Source organism: Acanthopagrus latus, chromosome 3 (assembly GCF_904848185.1).
Source record: "Acanthopagrus latus isolate v.2019 chromosome 3, fAcaLat1.1, whole genome shotgun sequence".
Classification (NCBI taxonomy): Eukaryota; Metazoa; Chordata; class Actinopteri; order Spariformes; family Sparidae; genus Acanthopagrus; species Acanthopagrus latus.
Window position 1 is genome coordinate 8,020,465 of NC_051041.1, and position 19,937 is coordinate 8,040,401.

At 41.0% G+C, this 19,937-nt stretch overlaps 1 protein-coding gene across 1 annotated transcript in view; it reads right to left on the reverse strand.

Annotated features, from left to right (window-relative positions):
- The window catches only part of LOC119016925 (dolichyl-diphosphooligosaccharide--protein glycosyltransferase subunit STT3B), an 85,888-nt gene that overhangs the window by 9,801 nt on the left and 56,150 nt on the right, over nt 1-19,937 (reverse strand). Inside the window, exons 5-10 of the mRNA XM_037093291.1 lie at nt 14,213-14,312; nt 12,570-12,668; nt 9,540-9,686; nt 5,034-5,082; nt 4,189-4,343; nt 2,006-2,217 (exon numbers count right to left, since the gene is read on the reverse strand). Of these exons, the coding sequence (XP_036949186.1) occupies nt 2,006-2,217; nt 4,189-4,343; nt 5,034-5,082; nt 9,540-9,686; nt 12,570-12,668; nt 14,213-14,312 (762 nt within the window). The remainder of the gene's footprint in view (nt 1-2,005; nt 2,218-4,188; nt 4,344-5,033; nt 5,083-9,539; nt 9,687-12,569; nt 12,669-14,212; nt 14,313-19,937) is intronic.

Consider the following 19,937-nt stretch of genomic DNA (forward strand, 5'->3'; position numbering starts at 1 on the left):
TTCCAAAGCAGGAGACTGTGAAATGGCACTTCCTAATATCTTTAATAAAATTTGTGACTGTTTTAATTAGTGTGTGAAGATATCCATGTACTTTTTTTTTCTCTCTAGTGAATAAATAAAGGCTAACTAATTAACTGACTCTATCACTGTTTCAGAGGACAAAATCAGTTAGCTAACAAACCTTTGGACATGACATGAAGACAGTGGATATACTGCATGTATGGCTGGGCGGTACGGCCTTACAATATAATAATTTCAGGATATTTTTAGGCCATACTGTGGTATACAATATATACGTGTACAGGTGCCCTGAAAAGTTGTCATTGTTTTTACTCCAACGACTTAATGCTGAAAGTATTTCTGACCTGTATTGTTGCTCGCAGACTTCTCCATTACAAGGCTTTTCACAAGGATATGTATTGAAAACAGCCATGTAGGAGGTCGGGAGGGACTGTTGGCCAAATTTGGTGGCCCTGATGCATTTTAAAGAGTTTGTTTATCTAGTTGTGAACGTGTAGTGAATTATTGTGGGGAAGAATGAGGCAGCTTGTGTGTTTTAGCCCACACGGTCTATAAATAGCTGATGATTTGGGGCATCTGACATTAGTTTGCATAACTAGCCCTTGACAAAAAGTACAAAAGCATTTGAGGACATTTTGAACTAGAATTACAGTTCATAAGATACTGACCAACTAGTCTGACAACACTGTCTGTTTTAATGGTGCTTGAGATGCCTCAGTGAAGGCTCTGCTGCAGAAAGGACAATATAAATAAAGATAATTCCATCACACTTTCATTCACTGAACCAATAAACGTCAGTGTGTCATATATGGAAAATGCAGCACTTTCAGTGGACTTCTTACTACTTACTGCACAATTGTCTAGTCACTGCCACCAGTTGTTTGTTTTTTTCTGAAGCAGCCTGTCTAAGAATGGCATTGATTGCACAGACTGGGCTCATCCTTATTAATGTGTTCTGTCGCCAATTATTTTGCTTACATTTGTCAAGCACCGTCAACGACTCTCCATTCTCTACACAGCAGGACACAACCTCCCATTCACACAGCAGATCGCAACTTGCAATTAAAATGATTTGATTAAAGTCCAAAATTAATACAGTAGATTTGCTGGCAGTATGACTGGCAGCTGGCTCTTATGAAAAGCTCTGCCATTATCGACAGCAGGGTGCAAAATTAACTTTTTTGTCCACTGGCAAATGGCTAGAGAATGCTAAAATTTTGCCTCCCACTCATGGATTATCATTCACTATCGCTCTGGCTAGTAGCTGGTTCCCCGTTTGAGCTCTGGCTGACACATTTGTACCTTTTAAAATATGTTAGTACCAACAACTATCAGCAGAAAGGTAGATTTGTATCACATTGCGTGCAATAGTGCATATCCATGTGGCCCCAAAGCTTTAAAGCATTGTTAAAACTAAAATCATTTTCTTCAGCAGCTCAGGGCAGCAGGGATGTGTTAGGAGCACCATCACCACAAGCAGACTTTCAAAATTGCTGTCCTGATGTTCAAAAATTGGCTTTAAACTTCACAGAATTGTTGCACACCATAAATTGTTACTTCAGCATCTCCTCCAAAGGAGGGATATTTGTGGATGCCACATAAAAATGATGTGATTACGAAGTGGACTGGGAGCAGTCCAACACCTTAAATTATGGCAACAATATCAAGCAGTTGCAACTGAATAACTGGTAAATCACAGTTGACACAAACTGGCACGCATACCTCAAGAAGGAAGCTGATACACATGCAACTGATAAGAGCGCAAACTTCTCCTCAAAAGATGATGCAAGGTCAATGACAAACAAATATCTCAGTAACTGTGGTTTTGTCCCTTCTTGTCTGCTGTGGTATTAAACTTTTAAACTTAAGGCCTCTGACTGTCAAAACCCAAGCATTTTAATAACATCTGCCGCAGGGCTTTAAGTGCACGACATTTCTATAGATGATCATGTGAATGTTTGACAATTATTCTGTCTCGGTTGACCTTGTCATAAAGATTCCCAGAATTCCTCTTGTCGTCCTCGTCGCTGCTGTCTTCAGCTGGGGGCTTCTCCCTCTTTGTGTCATCTCCCATGTAGTGCTCAAAGACACTGGAGAAAGCCACTGCTGACAGCATGCACACCACCGGAGTCAGTGTCAGCATCAGGCGCACCATCACACCGGCAAAATAGACCGCACTGATGGCGTACAAGGCCACTGGAAGGAAATAGAAAAAGGAGGAGGAGGTGAGTGAGAGGCGGGGGTGTGGGGAGAGAGGGAAAACAAAGTACAGAGAAGGGTCAGACAGGAGAAAGACGGCGTGAATGTAAAGGAGAGACAGGGAAATGGGGCAGAGAGTGTGAGACGGAGATAAAGACATGGCGGAGAGAAATTGAGTTGTTAGAGCAACGCAGCATAATCAGTCTATGTTGGCTCGGCACAACTCAAACCCTAAATGGAAACAGCGCTGGCTGCTTTCCGTCCTTGAAAAGAGCCGACCCGGCTCAACAGGTGCATGTCTAATCAATAGCTGTAATAGGCTGATTAAGTCTGAGGGAGAGACAGACTGTTGAAGGACTGTTTCTAGCGCTCAAAGGTTCTGTGCCCTTGATCGTGGCTGTCTTGCTGGGAAAACATATAAGTTTTGAGTTGTTTTTCTTTGTTTGTTTGTTTTTTTTTTTAAAAAAAGAAGTTCAGTCCCCTCAGTGTTTTTTCTCTTTCAGGCAGATGGAAGTTCAGAGCACATCACAATACTGCAGACAGAGAGAGGCGGCACTGTGCATTTGTCTCATGATATACCATTTACAGATAATGCATGTTTATCACAGCAAGCTGTTAATTAAGCACATAAGTGACTGAAATAAAATTGGTGACTAAACAACTATCACTCATGCAAACGAATAGGCAGAGACATGATTTAGTCATATGGTGAGCTAATTTTCTCCACGGACCATATCTGATGACTGACAGTCGGAGCACTTCAAAAGCTTGGATGGAAATATTCAACTCTCCAGGTTGAATCGTCAGCATAATAAATGATAAACTGTGTTAGAAAATATCTAATTCGTTGATAGAAAGTCAAAAGGGACGAGCCTGTGTACAGACGGGAAGTAAACACCGTCTCCCATGGTGCAATTTAGTAAACAAAATCAAACCACAGAGTTTAAAAGCGATTACATCTGAGGCGATCAGTGGGCAGAAGCTAAAAAAGCATGCTGTTGAGAATGCTGATAATAAAATCTGCAGCTTAAATTAATTTACTTAAAGACTGGTTTCAACAGTGTCCGACGCTCACAGGTTTTGTAGTATTTGGATGCCGCCCTAGTGCCAAACTAAGTGAATCAGGAAGAGTCTCAAGCCACCCTTGCAGTTCTGAGGCTAAACTTTAAGGATGAGTTGAAACAAAAATGAAAATCCAGTCATTATCTACTCAATCTTACATGGATGTAAAGTCAGGTGTATAGGCGAAACACTATTTCACTAAGAAGCTCCAGAAATGACGCAGACTAAGAAAATTTACCTGGCTTTTTATCAACAAGGGGGTTGTCCTTGTCCTTTAAGCACAGTGTCAGCACATCAACATCTTCAAGCCAAGTTCAATGTTTAACATGTTCACCATTTCAGTTTAGCATATTGGCATGCTAACAGTTGCTAATTGGCAGCGAGTAAAGCTCGGCCTGATGGGAATATCATGATCTTCAGTAATTAAAACACCTGATGATGGAGCTTGAGGAAAAGTCAGGAGATCCTCAAACTTAATACAATTCATCCTGAGGGCAACATGACTGTGTGTGTCAAATTCAATGGCAATCTTTCCAAAAGTTGTTGAGATATTTCAATGAAAACCAAAAATGTAGATGTCATGGTTGCCCGAAATGACAAATGAGGGGATCACAAAAGTCAGTAGGATTCTTCTCCTGGGGAACATGATTGTCTGTACGAAATCTCATGACAATCCAGCGGACCAAATTGGTGTTGGAAAACACTTCCAAGAATGCTACATCATCTAGGAGGGTCTTGTGTTGATATATTAATAAAGATTGAGGATACCATTAAATGAAAAAATACAGATGGGAATTAGGATGAAACAGCAACAGAAACAGCAGCTCTCTGCCACAGCAGAAACTGAGGTGCAAAAACTATATTTTCAGAAACAGCAGAGCTGTGGACAACAAAATAAGTTCCTACCGAACACTCGTTCATCATTGATGTTCTTGATACAGAACCAGAGGCCTGCAGGGAACGTGCAGACCAGGATGTGGAGGTCGAAGAAGAAAGACACCCACGTCGTTGGCTGGTGCTCCGACACCGATGCTATGATGGGGATATGGATCTTTGCATAGCTGGAGAGTGAAAGAGGGAGGGAGGACAGATAGAGGGGGAGGGGGAGACAGGCAGGATGTAATTCATGTTGGGTTGAGCGCAATGGGAATGTCGAGACAAATTATACAATAGATCCTCCTGATTAACTCGAGAATTATGAAGGGCGAAAAAAGAATAATTTACCTCCCCAGCACGCTTATGGTAAAACAAGAAGTAATTTAGCATTAACGACGAGAGATGCTCCTCTAATGCCATTAGTTTTTTCAGATGCCGTCATTCCCTCTATTCATTACATTCCTTTACACAGCAGTTTCTACACAGTTTTAAATATTTCTCTCTAAAGTGTTTTGTGATCACAGCTGGGAAAGAGAAAACACACAGCAAATTAAGAAATTAGTATCAGCCTCCAGAGGAAAGAAAAAAAACTATCCCATACTGCTTCAGTCAGCAGACGAGGGGGGCGGGTAGGGGGAAGAATTGATTGGGTGTGCTAAAATATCAAAAACACGTTGCAGTGCATTTGGAGAACACAGGGTGCCTGGTGCTATTTGAAAGCAAGACAATGGTTCAACACAACGTCTGTGCTGTGCTGTGTTGTACTGTGTGTTGTACTGCGAGGGGGTTTATAGCTGCCATGGAAAACACACACATGCACTCGATTGAACAAGTGTTCCATCGACAGCGAGAGTGTTAAGGTCAGCAGAGCTTACCCGGTGTCCCAGAGAGAGTAGAAACGACCACTCCACGGAGCGATGTATCCTGAAGAAGGAGAGAAAACACAATCAATAAAGAAGTGAATAATGCTCTTCTCTTTTCCAGTTGAGCCTTGGACTCCGAAAACTGTTGGTAGACATGTAGGAAGTTTGTTGAATTGCATTACAGCAAGACGAAGGTCGTTAATCATGGGAAAATATATTAATAATACTTTGAAATCCTTTCATTAGATAAAATGCAATTATTTATAAGGAAAATTCAACCCAATTGTGAAGCTTTGAATAAAAAATAAATTGGTTAGTACCACCTGACCTACAGGCCTTCAGAAATGTGTTGCAAAAATTGCCTAAGGACAATAAAACGGACTACACTGAAGAATACTGAACAATGTGGAAATTTGCAGCTGCTTATTCAAAGCCCCTGGATGCTTGATGTTTGATGTTACTTATTTTGCTACAACAATAAATATTCATGACTAAAAAGAAGCAGCAATCAAGGTAAAGTTCAGACAATAAACAGAAATTCTTTGTCTTTATATTTTAAGAGTTTAAAGGGACCCTGTGGAGCCCACTGGGAGTCCGATGAGATCATGCTTTAGTCTTTGCTTTGTTTCTTTTGTGCATGAACACACACATTTATGCAGATCAACATGAACAGGTGGGAGCCGTAACGTGCCAGAAACAATAACAACAGTGGGGTAGAAGAAGGTAGCTTGCTAGCAAACATGGATGTGAGGAAATAACATTCTAAATATTCAATAAATCTGCTCTGCAAATGTTTTATAAGGAGGAAAATGCCTACATGTTCGGGCCTTAAGGATAGATATTTTGATGAAAATCACTAAATGTAAACATGTTAGTTAGCGAAGAAACTCCACAGAGCAACACTCAAAATCTCACAAACCAGTCCATTAATATTGTACATTTATGGTTTGATCAGATTTGACTGATAGATGGACACCATTTATAAACATCTGCAAGTTGATTCAAATGTTGATGCTGAACGTCATTTCCCCCTCACTGAGCCGAGCCGACTTTAAACCATCAGGACAAGCACAGAAAAAAGGAAATACAGAAATGACTAACCACCCTAACTACCTCCTTTATATTATATCAGGAAGCTTACTGAAAAAATACTTCAGATTTTCAGGGTCTTGAATGTCACATGAAGTCTAGCATCTAAACTAGAAAGAAAACAGAAAATAAAAGCACAACTTTCTGCCTCGACTGTAGCTCACAACCAAGAAAAACCTCAGCGAAAATGTGTCAGTGCTGAAATGTATTCTATTGAAGGTTCTTAATTACAAAAATTGACTTGTTTACAAATGTAACTGAAACCATTTAAGCTGCAAATTAGACCATACTGGGTATTTCATGTGCGCATGCAAATGTCTTATTTTGGTGAAGCTTTGATCTCGAATACATTTCAGCTCTGAACTGTTGCCTGGGGGCTCACGCAGCCACTCACACACTCACATGTGCTCAGACGACACGAGCATTGGCCCCATGTTTTAGATGTTGTGACGTTTGCAGTGACATAGCTGCACCGTGTCCTTTGATGCCTTAATGTGTATAATATCATAATCACCCTATGCCATCATACAAATAGAACATGTTTAAAATAAGATGCTACAAATCGCTGAACCACAGCTGGCAAGAAAGATGTGAAATAAAGCAGAAAAAGTGGAAGGAAGGATTTTTATTATTTTTTTATTTTTTTGGAGGTGATTTAAAGGATGACACTGATTTAACCAATCAATACTTGGCTCTATGTTCAAGATATTGTGGAAGCCCACTCGGCTACTAAGAGATTCGTATGAGATGAAAAAGTCTGACAGCCGGAGGTGAACATGCGCAGCTTCACTGCAAAACTGGCACATTACCAAGTAGTCACCGGCTCCCACTGCTCAATTCAGATGGCTGATGGATCACAACGTTTACCAGACGTCTGATGGAGGCAGAATCCTCACCAGACTGTGCTCACATGAGAGACCAATCAGTTCTAAAACAGGCAGGCAAGCGATCTAAGGACTGCAATATTCCTGTGGATGTAAAGTGCCACCATCTCTCTGCGCTGGGCAAAAGGCCTGGCTGCAGTGTTTACATAATCTGCAGTGACAGAATGTCAGATCGTTGGTTAAGGCGAGTAAATTATCTGCTGCCTTACTCAAGGTGAGAAAACTGATATACGATGTCAGGTAAAAAAAAACAGTCACATTCTTTGTTAGGGCTCATTACTCACTACAGAAGATGTGTGTATACACAGCCTTAGGGGATAAGGGAGCACTCTTCTTACATAGTAAACTGCATTAGCTTTCTTGGGAGCACTCCGGGGTAATGAACCACTAGAAAAAGAGAAGCTAAGCCAGTGTGATGCTATAAAAAAGGTGTGCAGAAATGGCTTGCACCAAATTCTCCATCTACTGTTGCTTTTGAAATACGAAAAAGCTATTTGCATCTTGTGAATAGGTCAAGACGGCGAGTATGTCATCTTAAATCTGAACACTTCAGCAAAAATCAATAAATTGCAAGGAGGCAACACTGAAAGGTCTGAAACCTTGAGGCCTCCGCTGAGACCACAAACCCAGACGGAGCTGAAAATAATGGAGAAAAACATTAACAAGGACAAAGTTCAACCAGCTGCCTGAGCACATCAGGGTTCAGCCAGGCCAGTCAAAGAAAACACATACACACAAAAGAAAAACACATACAAGTTCACAAATGGGAGAGGACAATCTTCCCTCCATCAACACTCAATGTTTCTCAAATTTCTCCAATGAGCTGCAGTATCCATAGCAGTTTCTATTTGTTTATCATTCGCCTTCCAGGTTTAAACCAAATGCTGATTAGCGGCCCGGTGGGGAGGCCCGGGGGTCAGACCATCAGTGGGATAGTGTATGAACATGCTGTAAACCTTTGGCTAAAAAAAAATTTAAAAAAATACAGAAAACAAAATCTAAAATGGCTCCAATCCCAGATCTGGATCATCATCAAAAGCTAATCAACTGATTCCTGCACTAAGGGCAATTTGTGCACCAAATTTCAGCCAAATGTTTAACATACTGTGCTAAAAAGGCACACAAACAGATGAGGGTAAAAACATTAATCATCAGTTTTGTAGTATCAAACTGTTTTTCAGAAAGGGATATAGGCTGCATTGTGATTGATGAGTGATGTTGGCAGTAACACCAGGGGATAGTAGATGTAGGTTTTTGTTGACAGCAGCTTGGTTTAAACATCCACGCATTATTAAAAGATGATAAGCCAACATAACAGCGTCTTACTCATTTTCCATATTTGCTTTGACTGATTTCAAAGTGCAACTAAAACCAAACAAAGGAAGTTTTAATCCAATGTGTTTATGTTCATTTGCTGCATTTAAAGATGTATATATTTCTGGGCTCTGTGGGCGTATTTCCGAGACAAGTTAATTTGGTAAAAATTAATTAGTAGGGTCAGCATACATAGAAACGCTCACTGAAAGCTGATTGTTATTATGTACACAGTTACGTGATGAGAATAATGCGTACAGCCAGGTTAACTATAATAAGACCTATAACAGCCTGTGAGTGTAAACATTAATTGCAAGATATTCAGTAGTAGAGCATTCATTGAAAACAGGACTGCAATTTATTTTCAATTCAAAATGTTGTTGTTTGTTAATGTCGAATAACATGCATACTGACTAATGAGAAGTTATCCAATTTGCAGAGCCATGAGATTGGTTGCAAATAATGATAATTGTTTAGAAAGGGGCGCTACAACCAATGATTATGTTTCGTTTCTAACATGAGACATGTTGATTATTTATTCAACTAAATAACTCAAGAAATGTCAGTAAATTGTGAAAAATGTCTCACACTGTTTATCAGAGCTGAAGTTGATGTTTACAATTTGTGTCTAAAACCCCAAAACATTTGATTTACGATGGCTAAAAAAGGACAACGCTGTGAAGCAGAAACCCAAAAACAATGCCATTTTTGCTTAAAGGATAAATTCACCCAAAAATTAAAATTCATTTCATAATCTACTCACCACCATGCTGATGAAAAGTTGGATGAATTTCGTAGTCCATAAAACATTTCTGGAGCTTCACAGCCAAGAGTACCCGAGACGCCGAAATGATTTTTCTAAGACGTTGTTTACACCCTCAGGTAACCACTTTGGGGGGCATTATGCCCAATGAGCTGTATGGGGCCATTTCATGTTCCTTTGGTTGCTGTTTGCATCTGCTCCAGTTATTTTGGGGAATGCTGCAATGATGTTTTGCTGTGAAGCTTGAGAAATGCTTTGTGGACTAAGAAACATCTAGGTACTTTCCATTGGGAAGAATGACTGAATTTTAGTTTCTGAGTGAACTTAACCTTTAAAAAATGTATTATGCTTTACTAAAAGCTTCAGCTCTACTGACAAGGACAAAAAAATATAATTAAAGAGTTTGTTTACAGTCATATCTTGACTAATCACCACTATGAAACCATGTGAGCGGACGCAAATACAGACCTGTGTATGTTAGGTAGATCACGGTGAGGAAGACTATGCCAGCAGCGAGTGAGACGCCGAGGAAGAACAGTGTCTGGAACTCCTGCCTGGTCAGCCTGTCCTTCAGGTACTGCAGGAAGGCGTAGGCTTGCAGAAGTGCAAACACACCTGAGAAAAAAAGCCAGACACAGAACACCAAAGCATGAGCAAACATACAAAAGGAAAACTTGCGCTGAATATATGAGGAGGACCTGATTCATGCTGCCGCTTGCAGGGTACAAAGCAGGTTCATGTGGTTAAGAAGTGCCGTTGTCAGTTAGGCAGAAATCACGACAAAGCAGTTTGGGATAGCCCCCTTTGGCTGTTCATGCAGATGTGAAAGAACAAACACTGCGGGACAACATATCTCAAATGCATGAGACAGGTTTGTGTGAATAAGCCCTTCTCTTTCCCTCGCCTTGTCTTTCTTTCTGCAGCCCCCCCTTTGGTCACACTTCTTTTCACCATTTCTCTGCTCTGACACTTTCTCAGTGCTGTTTTCTCTGCTGTGTCTCTGTTTATATGGTGAATTTGATATAAAAAATTGAATAGAGGCCTGGTTTCCCTCTCTTTCGTCACCTACCATCCCTTTGACAAAACTTGTGTGCGTTCGCCCTACTCCTCAGGCCCACGGCAGGTCTCACCCATTTCCAAGGTTAAGCCCCTGCTTGCCTCCCGGAGAGCCGCCGTGGTGCTAACACGCTTGTCACTCTATGCCACCCTGCCTGCCTGCCTCAGGGGCTGACATCTCAAGGGTACCGACCGTGGCTCTGTCACTCTCTTCCCGTCTCCCACTGCGCTCCCCGAATGCTACCACCAGATGTTCTGAGCAGCTGCTACCTCGGCGACATGAAAACACACTCGCTCTTTGAGAGATTGGGGGGGCGGAGGGGGAACAGAGAGAGGCAGAGCAGACTTTTATTTTTTTGGTGGTGCATTCTTCTAAGCCTCTCATAATGCTGTTTGTGTTGTAGACATCCAGGAAAACAGGGACACTTCAATGTAGGCCTGCTGCAGTGTTGAGACAATTAAAAAAAAAGGTGCTGCTCAGTCTTCATAAAGCTGCCAATGACAGTCCTCTCCCCGATCTGGATGTAAATGAACACAAAAATCACACACATACATACGCACCCATCCGTGCTGTCGGGCAGCAGATGGGCCCACTCTTGAGAGGCGAAACTGAACAAGCTTTAATAAACCACCCACGAGCCAAAAATGAAAAGTACTTAAAGTGCTAAACCCATATGGGTGGCATGTGAAGCTGTTTACTTATTTTTTTATTTTGCAAATGTATTCTGAGCCGGTCCTGTGTTGTTCTACACACAGGGCATGACTAACTGTCAGAGGGGATTTCAATTCCCTCTGTAGCGAACCTATCTTAAACTGTGTGCATCCACGGTACTGGAAGGTGCTTTGAAAACAAGCTAGTGGCTTATGTAAAGTGACCCCTTTAATACGCGCGTAACAGCAGTCAGCCTGAACCTTCCCCGTGTGTTTCGCAGCACATATTTGCTGTCAGGGTCAGGGCAGGTTGGCAGTTGACTCGGAAGCTGTGAAATACGAACCGAATCAACGTGCCCTCGTACGAAACTCAGACAGACATTCAGCTCAGAAATGTCATGTAACTTTACACAGGAATGTTCAGTTAAGTGTTAAAAAAGCAAACAATTTCACTGTAATTCAACAAAAGTAAATGTAGCATTAAACCTGCATTTACTTGCACAGTCGGGGATTTGGAGTTGTATTCCTTCGCCTCCTGATGAATACAAGTCCAATAATCACCCTTCAAATCATCAAGGGAAAATGTGGCCTTTTAGCTGCTAAACCTATCATTATGTTAAGCAGCTAGTGGACCACTTTGTTAGTGGCAGGTAGTGCACAGTGGAGGGGGGCTGGTGGAAGCAAAACCGTACATCTGAGGGCTATGTCTGGTTTTAGAGGTTCTGACATTTCTTGAGAAAGGTATGACAGAGTCATACATTTAGGAGGGAAATTCATCATCCCACTCTGAACAGAGTTGCCACATTGAGGAAATGCTTCTATTGGTTAATAAACGTGCGGTGGCACGTGTTACAGATTACGCTGGAAAGATTTCAAGCTGTTGCAGCTTCACAATAAAATCATTTCACTGGTGAAAGACACATTGATTTGTATTATTAAAGCAGACCCAGAATATGCAGTGCTTGTCAGTGAGGTAAGCGCTGCTGTGACTGTATCATTATTAAAAATACATCAGTTCAATATAATACAGACAGTACTGAAACAAGGAGTCCAGCCACAGTAAGCCGCAGGTGACAGGCTGCACACCTCAAACTTCTAGGCAAGGTAACCAACTTATTTTTCCTTATTAACATTATCAAGTTTCCTATTAGCATTGGGATTAAACCGAATATTTGAAACAGGTTCAATACTCATTTTCTGAAGTATCGATAGAGCAGTAACAGCTGCACTGTCTCTCTTCTCTCAAAATAAATTTGTTCTCAGAGCAAACAGTGATATTTACTGATTAAGTCTTTCTGCTATTCTGATACTAACAAAGAGAACTTGTATCTCATTGTCATGCCTTGTTATGTTTAAATTATGATAAAGATCTAAAACTATAAATATCTCTCGCTCCCTCAATGTTGTGTCAAATGTTCCCAATAAAGTCGCAGTTGGTGTAGAATAGAGATTTTTTTACGCATTATAATTTCAGTATCAGTATAGTGACAAAACTACCAGCTACGTGCTTTTGCCTTCAACAAATCCCAAGTCAAACTCTCATCACATGATAGGTGAAATGTGAAACCTATTCTGTGCTACAACACTGCTGCTACTGTACAGAGCAGATGCTTTAGTGTCTGTCTGAAAAGAAGACCGGTGGAGTCGTTAGATAAGAAATCAATGTATGCCTGGAAACCGGGTAACACTGATAACATCGACTACCATAGGCTGTCTGAGCGACTTTCATGCTGAAACTTCGTAGAGGAATGCAGGATCAGCCACTCCCGATGTAGAGAAGGTGGGACTTACCGGCAGCAGCCATGTGCTCGCTTGTCCTGATTGGCTGGAAGCCGACAAAAGGGATCTGCATCGACAATACCAGACCCACGATGTAGAAAGTGCTGTAAGCTGTAAAGAGGGAAAAACAGGGACGGAGAGAGAGAGAGAGAGAGAGAGCAGATAAGACATCAAACAATTCAAATAATCTATTACACCTAAAAACCTTGTATTCTGTTCCATCACTCCAGCATGGGTCCCACTAAGGGAAATCAACCTCAATAGAGGTATTTAAAGTCTATTGATTTCCACTGTCGCACCTCAGAGGGAGTAAATACAAAATACCTAATCTAATGTCATTTACTCAGAAAATGGGAGCTGGCTCAACGCAGTGTGGCGGTGAGGCCTGGAGTGAGACGACAGTGCTAAGAACAGTGCGACTCCCACCTTTGTAGCTGGGGGGAACCGATTCGCAGACGCACCAGCTTAATTAAGATTTCATACTCTTCCTGAAGAGTGTGCCTCATTTTTGAAGTAGTTGTGACCGCCCTCAGCAATCTCTTTCTCACACATCTGCTATTGACTCAAGACAGAGGGAGATGAATTGTGAGGGAACATAGACTGCGAGGCATTTTATTAAACCTGGATTTTTCCCTTTTTTTCTCTTTCCTTTTTTGCACATTCTCTCATTACGACTGAGGGGCCTGGCTCTGGAATGAGGAGCTGAGGGGTGAAAAGAGGAGGGAACGTGAGGAGACCGAAACCGAAAGAGACAGAACATTTTCAACAGAATATGTCTACACTTGAATTTATCTGAACTCTTTTGCTACTAAAAGGTGCATGAGGTCGCCGGATGATGCTCTGGCTGCATATTTCTAGAAGAACAATGAAGACAAGGTGAAATTTTCCATTTCATCAGACAGCATCTCAAGTACAATTTCATCGTAGAAGAATTGGAGCAGACGTAGGTCAAAACCCTCTCACTGTGAGGAGGTCATCATTTATTCTCAGCGCTCTCAAAGACTGTGCTGTGCGGTTACGATGAGGAGAACATATAATCATGTGTAAATGATACTTGACATGGTATCATTTTTCTCAACCGCAACAGGAGTGCCTGACGCGAGCTCACGGCTAAGCTGACAGAGGGTGTGTGGATGGTGGAGGGTCTGACTGACTGAGCCAACGGATAATGTGCCAGAGCTGCCACGTGCTCCATGAAACTGGGATGTTCTGTGGAGTAACAAGGCTATCCTCTCCCCCAGTGCTCCGCCTCTGGTGTTTGGGAAAAAAAATAAAATAAAGAGGATCAGGTAGCAGGTGGCTGCATTTACTGTTAAGTGGTGTGTGGGTGTTTGGATGTCTGCACTGCTGATGATGGAATGCTTACGATTGTAGGAGATGAGCACAGGCGTGACTGGGCATTTGAGCTTGTTTCAGGGTTAAATTCCATATGAAGGAGCGATGGTTTGTCTTTTTATAGCGTACATTTCTATTCTAATGGGAGACGACCAGAGATGCAGTCAGTTTCCAATTCAGCTACTGTACAGTTTGTGGGCGAGTTTTTAACATCCAGTCACACATTAAAAGTTATTGTCTGGTTTAATTGCTTGTGCTTCTGTTTGTGTGTGTGTGTGTGTGTGTGTGTGTGTGTGTGTGTGTGTGTGTGTGTGGCTTACCGATGTAGACTCTTCTGCTGTAGCGTTGCATCAGCAGCAGCACAAACACATGCAGAGGAATCAAGTTGATAATGAACACATATCCTCCCCATGCGGATACCTGGAACACACACACACACACACACACACACACACACACACACACACACACACACACACACACACACACACAGAGAGAACATGTCAGTCAACCGAGAAGGAAATCCTTTTATCTAAAACATTCTTCATTTAAAAACTACTGGCTCATATTATCAATTATTCCACATTTTGTTTGACTGCCTCGAAGGCGGTGATCTGGCTGAGTGAAAGCTTTCCTGTTAAAATTACACAAATGAGCTTTCCAGGAAAGATGTCAGGTTTGCCTCAGTGACGGGAGCTGCTCGAAACCAACTCCAGCTGAGACACGATTTTCATTTTGTCACTGTCCAATAAAAAAAAAAAAAACATGTCTGTATTTTAATGAGAGCTGTATGATGTGGTAAAACATAACGTTATTGTGATTGTTTTTTAACGGATCTTGAGATTGTGATGTGATTCACGATTAGTGGTAGTGATTAGTTTTACAGCATTATCATTGCAACGAGGGCTCGCCTTTATGCTGCCCTTTTTTTTTTTTTTTTTTTAAATCAAACTGAACCAAAGCGCCGTCTTAAAGCCACTTGTGTCATTTCATACACGACGAGAGACACCTTTCCACGTAAAACTGCAGTATTATTTCCTCATATAAGTTGCCAAAGACACTACCCGTTACACATTACTATTGTTTCATCCTGTAACGTTTCTTTGTGGGTTGAAGTGTGGGACATTTCTCTTATTTGATGAGTGAAGGATCCGTTTAGTTGTCAGACAGTCGTCACAGCCCTGATCCGCGTCTCTGGCTTTACCATTCACACAGATGTCATCTCGCCTCTGCTGGGCTTTGATATTACCTCCGGAGGTGGATCAGAGCTGCAGCGAAGCTGGCCCCACTCTCTGCATCGGAACCTTTCCCACAGATGGTGAGGAAGAGTATCTGCACATGATTAACGCACCGAAAGGGCAGTCTGAACGCACCCAATATTTTAATTTACATTTAAAACAATGAAAATCCTGATGATTTGACATTTGTTGGGGTTTGTGCCGAATAAACTTGTTTTCTCACATCTGGAGGGCAAGATTTGTAGGTCAGGACATCTCTGCAGCACCACAGAGCTTCATTATAATACTGTTTTGCTACACATTTTGGCTTTATCAAAAAACTGCAGCTTCTGCGATTTGGATATTACACTTGGACATATTAGCTTTTGATAATATTTCAATTAACTGTGCAGCCCTCATTTTCTATTTATTTATTCATCTTTTAAATAAACTGGGGGATTAAGGGTTCTTTCCTCTGGCCTAGACAGCGAAAGAAACATTTAAAAACCTGCTGGATGATTTGGAGACTCATGGTCTTCACAGATGATATATTTCATATGTAGTACTGTATATTTTTTTTGCTATACCATGGCTAATTTCTCTTGTGTGGAGATGTCTCATCGATATTCATGCACTCTTACCCTCTTATGTCAATTTAGTTGAGGCAGCAAATCCCAAGTGGATCCCCCATGCAAGTTCTTGTTATGTACTGCTTTTGCTTCCAGAGCTCTGCATGGAAATACACTTCCAAGTGCCAATTTAAAAGGTCTGCCACAATGGTGCATTCATGTGCAATTGTAAGTGACTGTAGCTTGTGAATTCAGTGCCATTTGTAGTCCCCAGTCTCCCAAAAGGTCAACCACCACAATCAATGTTTAACCTCTGGCAACACTCCAGAAGTTTACTGGAGTCAGGTTTCTAATTTAAACTCAACTCCAAATTCTACCACTGCACTCAGAACAGAATTCATGTATTCTCCGGCTGCCACTAATGATTATTTGCATTTCAGATGACTGTGCTATACTGTGTGAAACGTCATTGCCTAAAACGTAAATCATGATGGTAGTAGATACAGTTTTTGTTGATCTACTTGTCTAATCGATTAATTTTCACATTAAATGACAATTATACAAGTGCCATTTTGAAAACAGAATCTGGATTAATTAAAAAGTTAATAAACTATACATACAAGCAGCCCTTCATACATGGATACGCCCCTGCACAAAGATCATCTCTCACACCTCGAGCAGAATCGTTCAAGACCGGTTGTAAAAACATCCTGCGGCTGCTTCACCATTAGACACAAGCACAAAGCTATAAAATACAGACTTATATTGAAACTATAAAAACTATGCAATCATACTTTACATGTTAGACGTAAAAACTGTGAGACGCACCAATAACTTTAAAAGCTGCACTAAAATTATATCTCAGCTGATACTAAGATCCACTAACTTTTCACAACACTGGATGTGGGGGCAATAAAAACTACTCTACAAAAACATCCCTGACAAGTTTTCAATTGCCTCTACTTGACTACTGCAAAGGGCAGATGGAAACGGTGAGAGCACTAGACAGACTAAGAGGAGAGCAGAGCAAAAGACTGATAGAACACAAAAAAGGGAGTGTTCAGAGAAAGAGAGCAAGACAGAGAGAAAGAAAAGGGAGAGCTGTAACATGCTGGAAAGTGAAACAAAGCAACTAAATAGATTGAGGTTGAATTAAATAGGAGAGGGGGTTTGCGTATATGCAAATGGTGTTCTCCTTGTCAGAAAGAGTCCCGTTGCACCTGCTGAGTTTAATAAAAGGAGCATTCATTACACTTGCGCAATCACAGGAAAAAGGAGCACATCATGTCTAATTGATAAAAGTATTAATGTGCGACATTAAGGGAGAGAAGGAAAGAAAAACACCTAAATGGGCTCCTTGTTGAATGGTTAGCTGCAATCATCTCTTGGCAGCCGCTTATGCATCTGTTCTCTAAGATGGTGACAGCCAATTAGTAACACATGAACCGTAACTTCAATGAATACCAGAGATGACTTCAATTTAAGACTCATTTTCTGCGTTGACACGGGGGCAGGTGATTGGTGATTCTCTGTTGCTGAATGGCTGTGGAACTGGATGGCAAACAGCGCTCAAAGCTCGTGGCCTAGTGACTTTAAAACTATCAAACATCTGCAAGGTAGATCTTTTAAAAAAATTTAGTGAGTATGTATGTATAGTCAGGAAAACAGAGTGCATTGAGAAAATCGAATTCAAATACCGCCTCTGCATTTGGCTAAAAGTGGCTACAACCCACAGAAGAGACCAAACATGCTGTGTCTGAATAAGAGACAAAGCAAAACCAGGGCTTTGAAACTGTCACTGAGCTGTTAAAGTCAGTCAGAAACATAAAATACAATGGGACACATGTCCACAAAGACAAGATGAACAAGTCACACAGTATCTGCATTGTGAAATTGTGTGAATAGGCATATTCCAGAAATAATGGCAAACGTTAATTTGCAAAAAACATGCTAAAAGCACCAGTGTGTCTCAGGATAAAACTGATAAAAAATCCTAAAATTTAAAATATTGATCCCTCTAGACTCCCTGGCAGTCGTGAGGTGCATTACTGGCTCAGAGAATCAACATTATTTGGAGGCTTGTTTTCCCATTTGGAAAGTTAACTGGTTAAAAGTGTAGGAGGCTCAGCAGAAGGATGGAGGAGAGTGATCGGAAATTGTCTACTGGTCACCTTTTGAAAGTGTTCAGGTAAACTCAGTATGGAGACACCAGCAGTTCTGATTACTGTTGTTATTTATACAATAAAACAGTCACTTACCCTTGTGTTACAGTTATATAATTGTGTGCTATTCTGTTTAAAAATAGAGTCCACTTACCAAATTGGCATTAAAGCAGGGTTAAGTAACACTGAGTCAGTAATGGGCTTCAAGCTTGCATAAAGCATCCATGTTTGTTTGCTATTTAGTGTTATCTAACAAGCTGAACTGATCTATTTCTTAACAAGACATAAACTATGTTCAGAGAGCAGGCAAATCTAAATTGTTTCTCAAATCCGATACGTAAGACGGAGTGTGGGCACTGTTGTTTACAAGTGCTCTGATCTGCTCAGATCTCAGACACTACCAGCATATCTGCATAGGTTGCTGTGCTAATGAAGTTAGTTAGTTACTGCGTATGCTGGTAACAATGGCTTTCCAACAAGAAGGCATGAAAAACATAGAGCCATCATTACACAATCATGATCTGATGCGCTTTAATAATATAATATGCTTTAGAATTCAATATGAAAGGAATTTCCAACCGCCCTCTAAATGTGGTTTGTTTCTTTTTGCTCTCTTTGAGGCTGCTCATCAGTGTTATGAGCTAAATGCTAACATTGGCGTGCTAATGTGCTTGTAATGACAATGCTAACATGTTGATGTTTAGTGAGTATCAATTTCTTCCATCTTATTTATACATGTCAGCATGATGATATTTACTAATTAGCTCTGAACACAAAGCACAGGTGAGGCTAACGGAAATGTCATTACATTGGCCAACAACTGACGTGACAAGGCGAGATGGTAAGCAAGGAAACTACGACATGATGTCAAGGCGATATTAGCATCTGTTTTTCATCAAACTCTAAAATAAAACAAAGCAGATTTACTTTTGGAGTCAACAGAGTAAATAGTCATGCCAGCAAAACGCACAATTAACTGGTGGAAAATAAGAATGGGAGAAATCGGCCATCTGGCAACATTAGAGGACAATACAAAGATGAATGCCCATGACAAAAAACAAAGCTGTGTGCGTCTGTACGTGCACTAAAACATGCTCTGTTTGAAATCATGGTTTCTAACAGCAAGCCCTCTGCCCAAGCCATGAGCTAACAGCTGAGGGCAGGAATCAGAAAATGTTTGGAGCAAAGTCTTTTAGCCGTTATCGCTCTCTGCATTTCATACAGGGCTTATCTGGTGACCTCTGGGGCACTCCGAAGAGGATATAGAGAACACAGCAGGGAGAAGAGGTTTATACTGTGTGCCAACGTTTTGTATGTGTGTGCGCACAAGTGTTCCAGCCTGTCTATGGGCTCTTGTTGGGCTTCAGTCTGTTGTTTTGCACAGAGGACTACAAATTTTGTTCTGTCTCTCTGTGTATATTCACTCGCTGTGCCCTCTCTGATACCAACAGTGACTTTCTAGATCATTAAGAAGACTTGAACATAAAAACAAAGACACTTAATGATCAAGGGTCATAAAAAAGGTTGCTGTTACATCAGACTGCTCTGTGAATCTGCAGAAGTTTCCACTGTTAGGTAGCACGTCAGCACAGATTTCAGATGGTGATTGCCCCTGAGCTATACCTTGGACACGGGCCAGACTACTGCTTACATTTTACTCAAACCACAATGAGAGCTGTAGCTTTATCTTTTAATTAAACAAGACTAATGGTCTACAGCCATGAACTAAATGCTAAACACATGCAAACAATGACAATGTTAACATGCTGATATAAGGCAGGTATCCACATGTTTCCTGGGGAGGTTACTAGGGAAACTACTCACTTGATAAAGTCAATAACCTTGTTTTCATTAATATATAAAAACAGTCACTCTGAGAAAGAGGATTAGCAACCTGCTGTTTTAGTTAAGTCGCAAGGTGGGCTCATACTTTACCAAGGTATCATGTGAACTTGGAATAAGGTGGATAATGTTTACAATACTCGGCATGTTGTTCTTGTGGTTTTACCATTATAATATTCATTAGTAACCACTTTTAACCACAAAAAGCTGAGGCTCATGGTAATACTTTTGCTTTAGTACTTGTGCTGACTATTT